General features: G+C 31.8%; 1 protein-coding gene across 16 annotated transcripts in view; it reads left to right on the top strand.

Annotated features, from left to right (window-relative positions):
- Positions 1-17,551, top strand: part of Sin1 (SAPK-interacting protein 1) — a 323,009-nt gene that overhangs the window by 285,453 nt on the left and 20,005 nt on the right. For all 16 annotated transcript variants that reach the window (XM_085806729.1, XM_085806718.1, XM_085806726.1 and 13 more), the window contains 2 exons: positions 7,799-7,900; positions 10,924-11,061. In XM_085806729.1, coding sequence (XP_085662855.1) covers positions 7,799-7,900; positions 10,924-11,061 — 240 coding nt within the window. The remainder of the gene's footprint in view (positions 1-7,798; positions 7,901-10,923; positions 11,062-17,551) is intronic.

Below are 17,551 nucleotides of genomic sequence, written 5' to 3'. Positions count from 1 at the left end.
GTGAAATTGATAAACAGATTTTGGAATGGTTACATAAACAAAGGATATGCTTTTATCCATTTTTTTGTTTAATGGATTTCGAAACATACTTCCGCTTTGTAGAACCTTTACATATTAGTAAATATATATCGAAAATTCTATTTGACATAATCGAAAGTTCAAGCTTACTTTTATAAAATTGCTCTAACAGTCTGCAAAAAAAATAATAAGCCGGATCCAATTCGAAGATTAAGGAACAACGCAATCTGCAACATTAACTGAATTAGATAATTTGAGCTTAGTGTATACCGTCCGTTATACATTAAGCGCACATGCGTAAACGTATTTTGCACATGTGCGCACACATATTCGCAGCCGTAAATGTCTTACGTGACAAATGCGCAGGAAGTTTGTAGCTTTGAGGTTCGGATTATAGATCATTCCAGATTATGGGTGTCCGAATTAACGACTTTTGACTATATTTATTTTTATTATCCTTTCATATATACAATATTTGCATTTATCTTATTATCTTATTATAAGATGGATTAACCATCACAAACATTATGTTGCATAATTGATCATAGCATGGTTCTCTTTAACATAACTACATTTCATAACATTTGCCTGCTGGCACAAAATGTGAACTCAAAACTTTTCCTTTTTACATTCATTTCACTGCAAGGCAGTGCCATCTAGTTTCTATTTCTTTTCAACGAAAATAAAAGCTGTATTATTAATTACTGGATTAAAAGTATAAGTTTGGAGTTTTGGGTCTTTCTTTTTCCTTGGAATACTTCCCCCTCAAACGAATAAAGCTATACTCATTCCTCACATTTTACATTTATTAGTGTGTGGTTTGGTTGGTTCAACTATGCCAAAGCACATGAAAGCTGTTTAAGGATAGGGATGTCTTTGTAGAGAAATTTTCAAAGAAAGCTAGCTTATATCCATACTTTTTCTAAAAGCCATGAAAATGGCTACGCAGCCAGCCTGTTTCTTATATCTATACAGTCAAATATCGAAAATCCGCCGACCTGAAATCTGCCAACTCCTGAAATCCGCATTGCCTCTCAGATATAAACATTCAATTTATAGGTTCCGGAAACCACAACATTGAGTACGAAATATCGAAGAAAAAAATACTTACCGAATAATGACATCATAATTACTGAATAATAATAAGTCAAAACAGAAATACTAAATTATTGACATAAAAAAGTTTTAAAAAATAAGATAAGCTTTTTTTCCCTCTAATCAGCATCGAGGTAAAAAAGCAGACGATTCACTCAACTCTTTGTTCAAGTTCACGATTCACTCCCCCCCCCCCCACCGGCCCCCGGTTGGTGTATTATCTGAGCTTTATTATTTCATTTCACGAGATTGTTTAGTGCTGCCTTTTTCTTTTTATCTGGATATTTTGTGGATAAATTAAGAATATTTTAAATTTCAGCCCTTTTTAATACAATGACAGATAAGAAACGCACTTTTGATTTTACTGCTTGCAACATTTTAAAACGTAAACATGTTGCATTGACGGTAACGCAAAAAGCGCAAATTCTGCAAAAGATGGAAGCAGGTGCTACTCCTCTATTTATAGCAGAATGGTATGGAATTGCGACACAATTGTGTATGATATACGGAAAAATAAAGAAAAGCTGTTGAAATTTTACAGCAACGGTGATTCTAACACCGGAATCTGAAACCGAAATCTTTGCATTAGGTGAAATCGGCAAATCTCGATGCTGTGTACATATAATACAATGAATAATATAATCAATTTATATATGTAATAATAATTTAATGCATATAATAAATTATTGCAATAATGTATATAATAATTTAATTAAATGCATCTAATACGCCCTATTCATTTTGCACTTTTAGTCCAAGTGTTATGCTTTATCTTTTCTGTCCTGAGATCCGCAAAATCCTAAAATCCGCACAACCTCTGGTCCCAAGCTTTGTGGATTTCTGGAATCGTACTGTACTACTCTTGGAAAAAGCCATGAAAATGGCCACTTAGCCAGCCTGTTTGCCAGGATTTAACTCAGGTTGAATTCCCTAGGTTCAGCGACTTTATCACTTTGTCACTCGTGAGAAGTGTAGCTAGGGTTTTCAGTACCTGGGGACAACTGAAGATTTTGTGCCCCTTTCTCTGTGCCAAGAATGAAAAAAGTTTCATTCTAAAATTTTGTAATATCAATTTGGCATCTTTTGATGCTGTGCCCAGGAACAGATGTCCCTCCTTGCCCCACCTTAGCTATGCCTATGTCACTGGTGAACCTATTTAAAAATGTATAGCAGGCTTTGGTAACCTGTGTGTTGTGCACTACTGAGTGACTCATTTCATAACTTCAAGTGCCTACTAGAATTTTGACAGTAAAATATAATATATAAAAATATATTATAAAACATACATATGGAATGAGAACTTGAAGAATTTGTAAAAATATAAACTGAAAATAAGTAATAACAATGACAATTTTTGTTTGATTACAAAGTTGTAGTAACAAACATGTGTTCTGGTTTTTAAAAAATAAAGACTGTAACATAATTTCAAGAAGAAATCGATAAATTTGTGTATGCCAATCCATAATGTATAATTTAAAAAAAGTTAGTTTTGCAATTTTCTCAGCATTTGGTTCAACATATAAATGCGAGCTGATATTTTCTCATATGAAATTTATTTTAACTAACAGTAGGAGCAGCTTTAACTATTAAAAATTCAGATGCTTGACTTCCTCTTGAGATAACTAGCTATAAGCCAGACTTGACTAAAGCAACATCACAAGTTGAGTATCAGAAGGGAGCCATTGACATTGAAGAGAAAAATAGTCTGTTATTTTTATATTTATAATTATGTTTATGTTTAAAGCGTATTGAAATAATTTTCTCAGTAAAATTTATCTTATTGTTTACCAAGAGTGTTTGTTCTAAAGTGAAAATGCCACTGATCTGAAATAACTTCTTAATACACATATTTTAGTTGATTTTGGCTTGCAGCCAAAAAGAAGTTTGCCGATATATAATTATTATGTGGAGATAGCATATAACATAGCTTTGAAATGATTTTTTATTAAGTAATAAAGCATTTGTTACCTTAAAGGAATCATAACTTACAATAAAGCTCAATATTTATTTGTTTATTATAAACATTTCATTCAACATTTCTTCCTTTTGTCCTAATATTTTTCTTTAATTTTATAGACAGACATAATTTCTTGTTAGTTACAAAGTTCCATTTTTCAAGTCATATAATTGCCGAGTTAAGAGTTTCCACTAAATTGCCAGTTGAAGTTTTCATATTTTCATCAATCTCCTTATCACTTTCTTCACCACTGATAGTGATATTTTCTAGATTTAGAGCCATAGTACTGATTTTGTCATCCATTAACTGATTGGTTGTCAGAGCACTGTCATCGCAAAGAAAGACTTCTGTTACCTCCTCTTCATTAGTTACCACTTTTCATATTTTTCTCAAATTCCATTAATTGAAAAATTTCAAATTGTGTTTGGCATATCCAAAAACTTTGAAATTTACAGCTATCATTACGAAGCTTAGCTGGCATCCACTGTACACTCACTATTGGTGATGTATCGTGAGATTGGTGAATGACATGATTGGTCTGCTAAATTTTGTCTTGCTTCTTTCGGGTGCTGAAGAAGTTAAACTTAAACTATATTAGTTTAGCTATTTATTATATTTATGCTTATTTCCCATGCATATTTAATGTTTATCTGAGTCCTGAATAAATAAATGCCTTCATATACTTACACCTTATCAAAGGTTGGCGGTAGACATTTTGCAACTTAGTGCAATCTCTGCATGTCCTAAATTCTGCTGCCAGCACAATCCTAAATTCTAAAAATTTTGTATCCTAGTGCCTTCCATAAATTTTAAAAGATTTTGCCATCTCTTAATGTTGTTGCTCAGTGCTTCTAAATTCTAAAAATTCCACCACTTAATTGAATAACAAATCAGTTATTCTTAATTTTGATAGCACTAAATGTAATCTTTTGACCAATAAGTATCATTAGCAATATATATTTTTTGCCTATAGAGAGAAATTTCTGTTCTCCTCATTATGTATAAAGTCTAATAATCACCAATCATAATGTCAAAGTAAAAGTTTACCATGCTGTTCAGTTGCTAATATATATTTTTCTAAATTGTTTTAGAAATTGCTGCATGAGTCATTTTTCCAGCTACCACATGTTGATAGTCATGCCATGATGAAAGCAAAAAATAATACTAAATGATTCACCAGATTTACTTTAGGGATATAAGTTATTCTGCAAGTAAAAATCAGCGATGTCTCAATGCAGAATGTTTTGGTTGGAGATGTAAGCCAAGCATAAGGCCACTAGAGCCAAATTATTGATCATACAAATTCGTATGAATAATTGATTGTGTTCCTTCAACATGGAGGTGTTTCATTTAGTGCCAAAATGAAGTTAAATATCAGGACTGTCTGTGTGTTTTATTATGAAAAAATATCAAAGGTATATGCATAAAGCATATAGCAGAAAAATTCAAAAAAAAAAAAAGTTGCTAGTAGTCGGGAGGTTTAGATTTTAAATCATTCTTGATATTAGACATCTGGATTACATAATTTGTACTTTATTGAAATAATGCAATGCAGAAGTAACATACCATCCTTAAAATCAAATAATAGAAAAATTATTTATTTGTTGCATTGTCAAATGAAGATGCTTAGTACATTACAAAAGGTGAAACAATGATCTTTTATCTTTAGTTTTTAATTACTTGATTCTTAAAATTATTTGTGAATCATAATTAAAATTTGATATACTGTACGAGCAAAGGAAAATAACAAAAGTTTTATGCCGGCTAGTAGTCTGTTATAGTAAAAAAAATAATATAATCATACAGATAAAGTCTGCCTAAATTACTTTTTAATTATTGGTAGCATTCGTGAAATTCAGATATTTTTATAATTAATAACATTTATAAAAGTTCATGCTTTGAAGACAGTATGTTACAATTTGTCGTTTAGAAATGCAGAAAAGTGCATTTTAACGTACAGTTTGGTTGGAACTCATTCTTTTTTTTAGTCTTTGTCTAAAATTTAAATTGTCTAAAATTTAAAATATAATTCTGTAGTATAATTATTCTACTTTTCTTGATTCTTGGTTAAAAAAAAAAAAAAAAAAAAAAAGTATTACCCCCTTCCCAAAAAAAATAATGTTACAAAATTTTGTATAATTTAAAGAATAAATACCGGAAATCAATTAATTTTGATTTTAAATTTTAATTTTTTTTCTGAGTTTTCTAGATTGCAAGTTATCCCAAGGAGTAAAAAGAAAGAATGTATTAAAATTTTCTCTAAAGCAGTTTTGTTAAATGCACACTCACAAAGATGCAGATCAAAATGTGAAACACTCTTACATTTACAAAATTTTAATTTTTTTGTTGTAAATTTTTGTTTAAATTTAATTTTTTGTTATCTTCATCTAATATCTTTTAATATTTTTGATAACTTTTTAGAATTGCTTGTATATTTGTTTGATAAAATCTCTGATAAGGAATTTGTGTTGTTGCATTCTAATATGAATGCTAGTATTCTGAAATTTTATCACCTTCTTAGTAAGTGACATATTTGTGAACAAGAGGACCTATCTCATTTTAACTTTGGGGGTTCTTCATGATAAGACAGAAGGCTATGTTTACTATTTTTCAAAAATTAATTAATGATTTGCATGCTTCTTGAAGCAGAGGGCTACAGTGTGTAAAAAACATAAATCTGCCTCTGCTATTAGTAATGACTTCTTTTCTGTTATATAATTTCATTTGTAGTTGAGTTTTTAGTGGATTAAGTAATAATTAATTAAGTAATAATAAGATTTGTTGTAGAATACTGGAATCTCACAGTTAGTTATTTTATATATATGAAAAATTGCTTATAGAGTTTATAACTCTCAAAATTTACTTCTTTCAAAAGACTCTTTAGACAGCCGTGAAGTCTCAATAAAATAAATAGGATGCATTTGTAAAATTTATAACAGAATGAAATTCTGAAATTTATGCAGTCTTTAAAAGCATTGAAAACCTGATTTTCTGTATAGAAATTTTAAAGAGAAAAACAAGGAAGGAAAACAAAATATATATTATCATCTTCGTGTATATTTATGCAAATATTGTTAATTTCATTCAATCATTTTGTTGAACTTAGGTTAATTGTTTTTGAACTGAAAATATTTTGATGTGATCTTATTATTTGAAGTTTTGAAGCTACACTTTATCGTCCCTACTCAAAATTATAATTTTTGTACTGATAACAATTTGAACATCATCTATAACCCCTGGTAGCTACACATGTCACAGTTAGCTATACATGTCCTGTTATCTAGCTGCTTCTAGATTTTTTATTGTAATAATTGGGTATTTGTGTTAAAAAATTTAAATTAATAAAAAAGAGGGATAATAAATTAATTTTTTTTTCATTTCATATGCATGTACAATAAATGCAAGATCTGAAAACAGCTGAAGAGCCACATTTTTTTAATTTAAAATTTTTTACAAAGTGAAAATTTTCTATTAACAATATAAAAAATGCTTTAAGCGTCTTTTAAATTTTGCTTTCATAATATTTATCAAAACATATTGAAAAAAATAATAATATCATAAAAAAATCAGGTTTTATTTTTTTTCTACACTGCTGGTTTTGTAGGTATAACGCTGATTTTTGTTGTTTGACTTCTGAATTAGTATTTATTCGGCGTGTTATTGTGTCTTAATTTTAGAAACTTAATTTATGATTAACTAATTTTAAACCAAAACTATGCAAATTTTGGAAACTTTTTCAAGTGAAGTTTTGAGTTCTAAGTTTTAAGAGAAAATTTTTCAAGTGGAACAAAATTTGAGAATAAATAATGACAACTCATCTCTTTCTCTTTTTTTATTAAATTTTTCTTCATTGCATAACCAAACATATGCACCCTTATACTCTTTATGTAAATGTACCCCTTAAATAATTATAATTTTTTTTTCATTTCTTTCTAAATTAGTTTTCAACTGTGGGTGTAAAACTGTTCCCATACAAATGCTATAATACAACATATAAATACTATAATAAAAACTGTTCACATACTAATACTTAGATGAAACTATTATTCTTACTGCAAAAATTTGTAACTGAGCTTATTTATTTTTTTACAAGTATTCATAAAATTTGATGAAATCTGTATGTTCCAATCTTTGAATAAGATTTATAGCACACTGCAAGTTAATCCATTTAGAGATTTTCTCATGCATTATTCATGTTCATTTTTAATGAAAATATAAATAATGTAAACTCAGAAACTTCAAGTAACTAAAATCTTTGCTACACCATATTTTCAACAAATACATAGTTAGAAATAAAGTTGTAGTTTCAACAAATATGTGTATTTGCGGGGTACATAAAATTACTTTGGAGGCCACATGCAGCTAAATCTACCAGTTTGAGAATGCTGACTTGGTTAAAAAATGAACTGAAAAAGATTAACTGTTTGTATTTAATGCCGCATTCTGTTTAGTAACAAATTGAATCAGTTAACTGTATGTTTTGTCCTCTGAAAAAAGCAGAACATTTGTGTCAACAAGCCACTACAAAATTATTTTATTGTAGATGACAGATCATTTGCAAGCACATCAAAATATTTTGAAGCTATATAAAGGACAAGAAAGGTCAATGTGAAAGGATACAGTTATAATGATTTTGACCTTGAAAGCCTATAATAATCTTGTATCTAATTTTAATTGATACATTTTGAAATGTAATAAAGTGTTAAATAAAAAGTGATTTTCTTTTAGCTTACCATATTGAGAAGCCAGATGAGGCAGGCATTGCTATTCCTCTTGATAGTAAATTATCAAATTTTAAATCATTGGTTTTTCATCTTATATTTGAAGACAGTGAGTATGCTTTTATAACAAAGTATTAGTTTTCTTGTTGTACTATAGGTTATATTTAGAATAATGTCTTCCTTTTAGTTGCAGATTGTGTGTTAAAGTATCAAAATGTAATAAGCAGTTGTATTTAAAATTTGTTATTGTTTATGCACTCATTTACAAATGAGTTTAAAATATGTAATGGGTTATACAGAAAATAATATATCATACTAGAAAAAATAGACATATATACCTATTTCTATAAATAATGTTTTACAGTCATTACATTGTTTTTTGTTTGAAGTATTACCAAACTGTCAGTGGGTTCATAAAATGCTGTATTAGTTTATTACAATAACATTGAAATATACCTTGTAATATTCAGTCAGTGCTATATGATTATTATTTTATTAAATAACATGTGCTTGATATATGTATTGTTTCTAGTATATTTTAAAACCTGTGCATTAAAATGTTACTTAAGCATTTATGAGTATTTCTGACTCATAAGGTGCCTTTAGATGTCTTTGTATGGAATCTATATCATAAATTCTTTAACAACAACAGTATCAGACTTTAAATTAATACACTAATTTCTAGAATTAATAGTTCTTGTGTTCTTTATGGTCCACACTGCTAATCTAAACATGTTCATAAGTGTGCCTTTTGTTGCTTAATTAATATAAATAAGTAAAGATATGTAAAAAGTTTAAATCATATTCATTATTTTATGGTGTGTGAGTAAAAAAGAATTAGTGTTTAGCTACAAAATAAGAAGAAAATACTTGCAATAATTCAAATTAAGAGTCAGAAAAGAACAAAATAAAAAAAAAGATTGGTTTTTCATATGCTTTTGAGCATCACAGAACAGCCCATAAAAAGAATCCAAATTTAAAACCACATTTCTGAGTCCATACATGGGTGAATTTTGTTTAATAATCAGTATCTAAAGTAATTAAATTCTTATAACAAAAATTTGTCAAAAAATACATCGAGAGCTGGAACTGCTCCAACACGGGGAAAGTGGAAAAACAATATGACTGACAAGAAAGCAAGACAATGTTAATTTGGCCATCTAGAATATCATCAGTGTCACTAGTATGTATGGCGTCTAAGGTGAAAATATTTTGCCACCCTCCTAAAAATAAAAAATCGCAAGATTGTGATAGAACTTTTCCCAAATAAGTTGCAGTATATAATTTAAAATTAAATTGTAGTTTATTTATCCTTGGTAACCGATGTTTTGTCCTTTGAACCTAATTTACAAATAAGGTTTATTAGTTTACAGATGATTATTATATTCATTAAAGAAACTTTTAATTCCCTTAGATAAAAAAATGCTGACTATAAAAACAGTTTTAAATAACTTAAATTAATAATTAAACAGTAATTTTACAATTTTTCTGTTCCCAAAATTCTTTCTTACTGTAAATATTTGTAACATACCTTTCTATTGATAAAGTCATTAGTTCACTCAATCTTGTTTCTGACGTGGTCTATCACTGCTGCATGCAGAAGTAGCAGTATCATTTCTTCTTCATATAGTGACTGGTAAGGAGAAATGATTCCTTTGTGACAATCTCTAACTTAAAAGACAATAACTATCTTTCATTTAAGCCCCATCGGCTACCCCATTACCAGGTGTACAGCAAAAAAAAAGATATTGTCTTTTTGATGGAATATTCAAAGTATAACTCATTTTGATATGCTAGAATTAAATCAAACCATAATTATAAACCTTTCTTGTCAGCAATTAGATCAAGTAAACCAGGCTTTGATAGAAAAGTATGCAGCCCTTGTTAAAAGAAAAGGTGTCATTCTAGAGCATGGCAATGCAAGGCCGAGTTAGAAAGAAAGACTAAATAAAATCAAAGAAGTGGGATAAGAGATGTTACCTTACTCACCATATTTTTCTGACTTTTCACTCTCTGATTACCATTTATTATTCATTATTTATTTTTTGAAATGCGGGAAAAGTCAAAAATGGAATTTCCAAATTTGTTATTCAAGAACAATCTTTGTTCTACAGATCCAAAACTGGAAATTCACCTACTAAGTGACAAAAAATCATTGATCATGACAATAATTATATCATTGACTCAAAACAAAAATATGTTTTAAATTTTTTTTTTAAATTTTACAAAAAATATGACATTATTTTCTGATCTGCCTTTTATATTTAGTGCTTGTGATATATTTCTTACTGCAAGAACAGCCTGTTGAAGACTGCTTTCCTGTAATTTTATACCTAAGAATAATACTTTTTTTATCATTTGGATAATTTAATTAAGTCAACATTTAACAACATTTAACAATTGACTAGTTTTATTTATAATATTCATTTGGTAGAGAATATTGTTCCAAGTTATTAAAAAAATATAAAACTGAAAACTTTTATTTGAAATGTGGTAGCCTTTGGTAGGCTGTTAAGACACGCTTTTGAGTTGTATTAGCCTGAGTAACAAATGCATCTTAAATGTTGCATTGCTGGTATCTTAGTGTTTTAGTCTAAATAAATGCTCTATTAATTTTCCATCAAGTTACTGATGCTAAAAATGTGGAAAACTACTTTTGCAGAACTCTAAATATAGTAATTGTTTGTACAGATGATTTCCTAGCATCATGCAGGACTAAATTATAATTATTCATGCCCACACAGTTAAAAATTAGCTAACGGATTTTTATGAAAATTTTTTTTCTGTAGGCCAGCATGTTTTCCACACACACACACACACACACACACAAAAAAAAAAAAAAAAAAAAAAAAAAAAAAAAAAACCCTAGAGAATTAAATATATGGGAGTTTCAAATATAAATCTTGAGAATAAAAATAATATTCAGTGTAGTCTTGGCTACCGCTTTCTTTTCATTAATGTATTATATGATGTCTTTTTATATAAGCAAGATGATTTGACATTTCCATATCTTTTCACACCAATAATGTGCAGGGGGGAAAAGTTACTTGTTTCTCTGCACACATTTTAATTGAATAACTAAAGTTTATATTTATTGGAAATAATCATTGCTTATTTGCTGTCTTTTCTTAGATGCCCGAGACCGTTTGCAAAGGGATATAGGAACAGAAGAATATGACTCTCATATGAAAGCTGTGGAAGCTCCTTTATACCGGTCATTTAATGTGTCTTTTTGCCAAAAGATGGGAATAAATTATGATGTTCAGTTAGGTGAGGTTCTGCTATTTTTTTTAAGTGTAATAATATTGAAATCATGAATAATGCATCATAATGAATAAAATATATTACAAAATAGAGCTTAAATTAGGTTTATTTCAGTACTGAAGTGTTTCTGCAATGAGTAATATTCATTTGATATCTAAGAGTAGCATTTATACACTGGTGTGCAAAAATTAAGGACGAAGTCAAAAAATTAGCATATCAGCTGAACGAAGAGGCAGAGCGGACAGAAAGACCAATCAGGAGATTAAGTAAGGTGATGTACGGTAGCACATGCGCAGATGTGCAGGTAAACGTAATGGGGGAGTGTCTGAGTAGTATAAAGCATGTTGTCGGTGTAAGATCAGTATTTCTGGCAAAGAGATTGCATGCCGTATAGCAGTTAAAATCACACCGAGTTGCTGCATCAGCGAGAAATGGTGAATAATCAATCTGTTAGACGACATCTGGATGCTTTTACCCGAGGTCGAATCATTGGGAAATTGGAGGAAGGCCGCAGTGTGACAAGTGTGGCTGCAAAGTTCGGAATTGCTCACAGCATTGTTTCACGACTTTGGAGACAATTTCAAATTACAGGAACAGCTATCTGGGGGTTTAGTAGTGGTTGTCCACGAGGAACCACACACGCAGATGACCGGTATATTGCCTTACAGGCTAGAAGAAACAGGCGGCAGACAGCGGGAGAAATCGCTAGACACACGACACAGGCGACTGGACGACCGATATCGCGTTTTACCATGGCCAGAAGACTGCACGGTGGTGGTCTGTTTGCACGACACCCTTTACAGTGTGTACCTCTAACGCCTGCCCATCGGAGAAGGCGTTCTCTGTGGTGCCGGGAACACCGGAATTGGAGAGAAAATGAATGGGGACGAGTACTCTTTACAGATGAGAGCAGATTCAGTCTGAGTAGTGATTCTCATCGCATACTCATCTGGAGAGAGCGGGGAAGCCACAATCATTCCTCGAACATCATTGAAAGGGACAGGTATGGAGGTGGCGGTGTTCTTGTTTGGGAAGGCATCATGCTTGGTAGTCGTACAAGCACACACAAGCACACGCAGACCTTCACATTTTCGATGCAGGTTCAGTCAACGGGACCCATTATTGTAACGAGATTCTTCTTCCATATGTGCGTCTTTTTAGAGGCGCTATGGGTCCGCAGTTCCTTTTCATGTATGACAATTTACCATGTCATCGCACAGTAGCTGCCGAACAGCTCTTAGAGAGTAAGGATATTGAACGTATGGATTGGCTGGCACGATCTCCGGATCTCAATCCCATCGAGCATGTATGGGATTTTCTAGGCAGACAGTTGGCAGCTAGTACCTTACCACCAGTAACGATTCCGGAGCTTCCATTGGCGCTGCAAGACGAATGGGCAGCAATGCCTCAACAACTCATTGACACCCTCATTCTCAGCATGGGCAGACGCTGTGAAACCTGCCTAGCAGTCAGGGGAGATCATATCCCCTATTAAAGACCGGATGTTTCTTGCTGGACACCCATCACAGGGATGTTTCGGCCTTCAGTTGCATTGCGCTCCATGCTACTTTTTCAATAAAGCTTCTTTTTATCCCTCTGATTTCTTTATTAGTAAGTGTTACTTACATTACTCATGTCCTTACGTATTGGGAATCTTATGGTATTAAATGTGTTGATTTGGAAAGCTTTTGTACAAAGTTATATTGAAAAAACTGTCTCGTCCTTAATTTTTGCACACCAGTGTATATATACAGGGTGATTATAATTAAAGTTTAAGTTTCAAAACGCTATAAAAAAAGAACCACTGATGAAAATGATGTGTAATTTGAAAGGAATGTTATTGAAGAAGGCGGAAAGCGTATGGCAGAAGAAAAAATTTTGTTTCAAAAGTTAGCAACAGATGGCGCTGTAAGCAGCAGAATCACGACGAGAAACGAGAATGATTCGTAAAACAACGGCTAAGGTGGATGTTACACATTAAAACGCATTGACAAGTTAGACTTGTTGAATAATTTTATTTGCATGACTGTACATATCACATCGAAAGGGACAAATCGGTTTCAAGAGTTTTGCGGCGACATACCGCATAAGAACCATTCATCAAGGAAGTTCGTAACTGTCGCGAGACTGGCGCAAAACATGTTCAATATGGTGTCCACCGTAGTGTGCAACAAGTTGAACGCGACAAACAGCATGTTCCACAACTGATCGCAATGTCTCCGGGGTGATGTTCAGAATGTATTGCGAAATGCGTGCCTTTAATTCCGCTAAATTTGCAATTGGAGCACGGAACACAACATCCTTCAGATATCCCCACAGCCGGAAATCACACGGAGTAAGATCAGGCGATCGGGACGGCCAGGTTGTAGGGAAATGACGGCTGATAATTCGAGCATTTCCGAAATGGAGCCTCAGCAGCTGCTTCACGGGATGTGCAATGTGCGGAGGAGCGCCATCTTGCATAAAAATGATTTCATCCACACATCCACGTGGTTGCGCAAAAGAGACGCATACCTCTGACCAGTGACGGTTGCGGTAACAGGACCGGAAGCACCCGTCAGCTCGAAAAAATATGGTTGTAGGATGAATGATGCCTTAAAGCCACACCATACTGTGACCTTTTCAGGATGAAGTAGTACGGGGTGCGTTGCCAATGGATTTTCTGTTGCCCATATTTGACAATTCTGGGTATTCACGTATCCTGTCAGATGGAAATGGGCTTCATCTGTCCACAAAATTTTTCACGGCCATTCATTATCCACTTCCATGCGAGCCAGGAATTCTAACGCAAACGACATGTCAGACGGAAGCAACTCCTGCACACGGCCAATTTTGTACGGATAGCATTGCAGGATGTTTCGTACAATTTTCAGCACCGTGCTCGTAGTCCTGTCCAATGTTCGGGCAATTCCTCGTGCACTGCACGGTTGCACACCACCGGCCGACCCCTCCTGCAATGCTGTGGCCACTTCTTCAACTACCGTCGAATGCACTCATTTTCTCCCTCTACCAGATTGCACATCAAACGAACCTGTCGTTTCGAATTTTTGCATCATTTTCTTTAGACCTACGACACTCATTGGACCAACGCCTTCTTTTATACCCTTCAGTGTCCTGAATGTTTGCAGAGCTACTCTTGCACAATCATCATTCTTGTAATACAGCTTTACCAGCAGAGCGCGGTCCTGCAGTGAAACACCCATGGCGAACGTCTAAGACGCGAAATGAGGAACAACCGATCCGAACAAGTTTCCAGCTCATAAGGAGAGCCCAGTAGGCACATGACGGTAGGAAGTCTGACGTGGTAGGAGTTAAGAGAATGAGGTGAAGAGGAACAGCTTGGTACCTGGCGGCTTTATAACACTGAAATTTAACTGACATTTTAATTTATGTCTTCTTCCGCTTGCAGCGCCATCTGTTGCTAACTTTTGAAACTAATTTTTTTCTTCTGCCATACGCTTTCCGCGTTCTTCAATAACATTCCTTTCAAATTTGACGTTATTTTCATGAGTGGTTCTTTTTTTATAGCGTTTTGAAACTTAAACTTCAATTATAATCACCCTGTATATATATAAAAGTAGCAAAACATGAATTAGAGAGATCTTAGAGGTCAAGAATTTTGCGTACTGAGCTGCAAAACTAAAAAAAAAAAAAAAAAAAAAATTAAGAGGAGTGTTTAAAAGCTAATGCTAAAAAATACACTTGACAGTATAGTTCCTTAGCAAAAATATAAAATCATATAACAACAACAAACAATACTAAAGTAGTAAAAGCTATCTCGTGAAAACTAAATGTAAAAATTACAAATCGAGATGACTTCAAAATCAAAAAGGGTGAGAAAAAATTAAGAAATTTTAATGCACAAAATATTTTAAAAGGATGCTTGTAAAAATTAAATGCATTTCAAATACACAGTAAATATGGACAAAAAATTGCAACAAATGGTAAATTAGCTCAACCCAAGGTTTGAGCCAGATTTATCAAGGGAAAAGCAGCTCAAAACTCAAATTAAATTAATAACTTTAGTGCGTTTCATCAAACGATAATAATTGAGACTATAAATGTAATTTCATTAATAGAATAATTCAACTTAATAATCTTAAAAAAAGGTAGTAAGTCTCAATTATATCGCTTCTTTTCCCGACGTGCTTGTAATTTAAATTGTAAATGTAAAACTTATTATTAAACACGAAAAAACTATTCAAGAAATCCTAGTTAGGCAAATGTACAATTAAAATAAATAGCTAAAAACTATTAGTCCAAAAATTACACAATTTTAAGGGATGCACCTCCTGGCCTGAAAATTATAAACTTTGTAAGGAGAAGAATTAAAAGAAACATAATAAAAACGCATCAAAATGGGTCTTACAAAGACCAATGAAAAACACAAAAAAAAAAAAGACGAATCATACTTGCGTCCAGAGTGGGAGTCTGTTCAACTTAAAATGATCAAAATTGCTGCAAAGGGCTGCCGTAAAAAGAAGAATTCTAAAGGAGTGCTACCAGAAAAGTAATTAAAATAATTTAATTACTTTTCTCCAATACAGTGAAGCTTCGTAGAAGGGAAACACATGTCAAGAAGCAATAGCCAATGGTAAGCAATGGCCAAAGGATGAAAAAACTAGTATTCTTAAATGAGGATGTAAGAAGGTGAATAATGTTGACTATTTTATCAAAATGGCATCTTGTTCAAAACTATGTCATGAAAAAATGTGAAGCTGAAACAAAATGGCTAACTTCTAAGAAAGTGCTTATCTGGCCGAAAAGAGTTGAAATTGGAAAAATTAGCAATTTGTTAATAAAAAGTCCTATTCTTCTTAAAGGAGGTTTGCGTTATTACAGATTCTTTTAATTATATTGATAATGACTTTTTTAGAAATGTTTAAAAACCAGTTAGTAAGTTTTAGTGTAGGAAAATTGAAGTCTCTGCATTTGTCAAATATTTTAATAAGGTTGTAATTAAGAACTTTAAGATCTAGGTAAACAATATCATTTTGAATAGCATTAGTGGCATTAAGTTTGAGGCAAGTAGGGTAAATATTTGCATTTTCTAGTTTGTTAAAGTTGTTAAAGGCAATAACATCATCAATATATCGAAAGATATATTTACTTTTTGTAATAGTTTCGTTCTTCAAGATTAAGTGAATGTACAAACTTAAATTCTTGCGGGAAAAGGAATAGCCCACAGAATGCAGTTGAGCAGTTTCTGCCCATAGGTATTCCCTGTACTTGCTTAAAGATTGTGTTATCAAACTGCAAATAATTGTTAAAAAGTACACTTTTGAGAAAAAGTTTCCATTCTTCTTGAGAAACTATTGTAAGAATCTGTGGAAAGAAACTGGGGAGAGTAAGTAGGCTACTATGAATTTCTTCTAAAGATAAAGTGATATATAAAGGTTTTCGAAGTCATAACATTGAATATGTTCTATTTCAAGCAAATTTAAAGTCTCGAGAATTTTTTCGTTGTAACTAATCATCCAATTGCAGTGTAGATCTTGAAAATCGTAATTATTAGAAATATCCAGAATTAGTTTAAGTTTCATGGCAAAGAGATAATCAGTTTCTTTTAGAAAACTTTTAGTAATTAGCAGTGTATCTGAATTTGACTGGAGTTTTATGAAATTTAGGAAGTGCATAGAGATTAGCAAACTTATTATTTAATTTGTTAGGACGAATTTTGAGTCTCTTATGCAAGGCAGTGAATTTTTTTAAGAGCATTTTAGTGTTGCTCTTAAATGTTGATAGGTGTTAGTGCTAAGCAGCTCTTTTTGTATAAGCTCATAATAAAATTTTCTTCAAATAATACTGAAATTATTACTTGCCTTGTCTATTTCGGTAATGATGAAACTCTCTTGCAACTTCTTAATTTGAGATTCTAGATGTCTCTTATCATGCAGTTGATTAAAGCTTGGTAGATTAAAGAGAATTTGTTCAAAATCTTTACAAACAGCAGTTTTCTATTCTAGAAAGGTAGTTATACATATATTGTGTGTATGTGTGTGCATTAAAAGGCTATTTCATTCTTTTGAATGCACTAATTTTCTCTTGGAAAAATCACATTAATGGTACAGTTACGGAATGTACCAAGTGTACCAATTTTCTGTCACATTTCTTAAATTGCATTATTTTTATTTTTTATTTTTTGAGAATAATTTATATTTTGAGGTAACATCATCAGATGGAGAAGATAAGTTTTATTGAAAACTTCTTTTTGGAAACTGATTTTCCTTAGAAATATTCTCAAATATTCTTTATTTCTATTTCTATTTCTATTTTGAAGTTTTAAACCTTTATTTAAGTTTTAAACATATATTAATAGTGTAATGTAACATTGAAAGCCTTGTGGGTAACATGCTCTTTTTTATTTGTTCATGACTATTATGAGTATTATTAACCATCAGGAAACAAAATTCTGTATCTTAAGACTGAACTCTGAACCATACTTTTTCTTTGTTGTTATACTTTACTTTGATTTAACCTTAACAAGCACATACAC

Source organism: Stegodyphus dumicola, chromosome 12 (assembly GCF_044657685.1).
Source record: "Stegodyphus dumicola isolate Sdum_Otavi_A_Nest chromosome 12, ASM4465768v1".
Lineage (NCBI taxonomy): Eukaryota > Metazoa > Arthropoda > Arachnida > Araneae > Eresidae > Stegodyphus > Stegodyphus dumicola.
The sequence above is the reverse complement of the archived record's forward strand: the minus strand, read 5'-3'. Positions and strand labels throughout refer to the sequence as shown.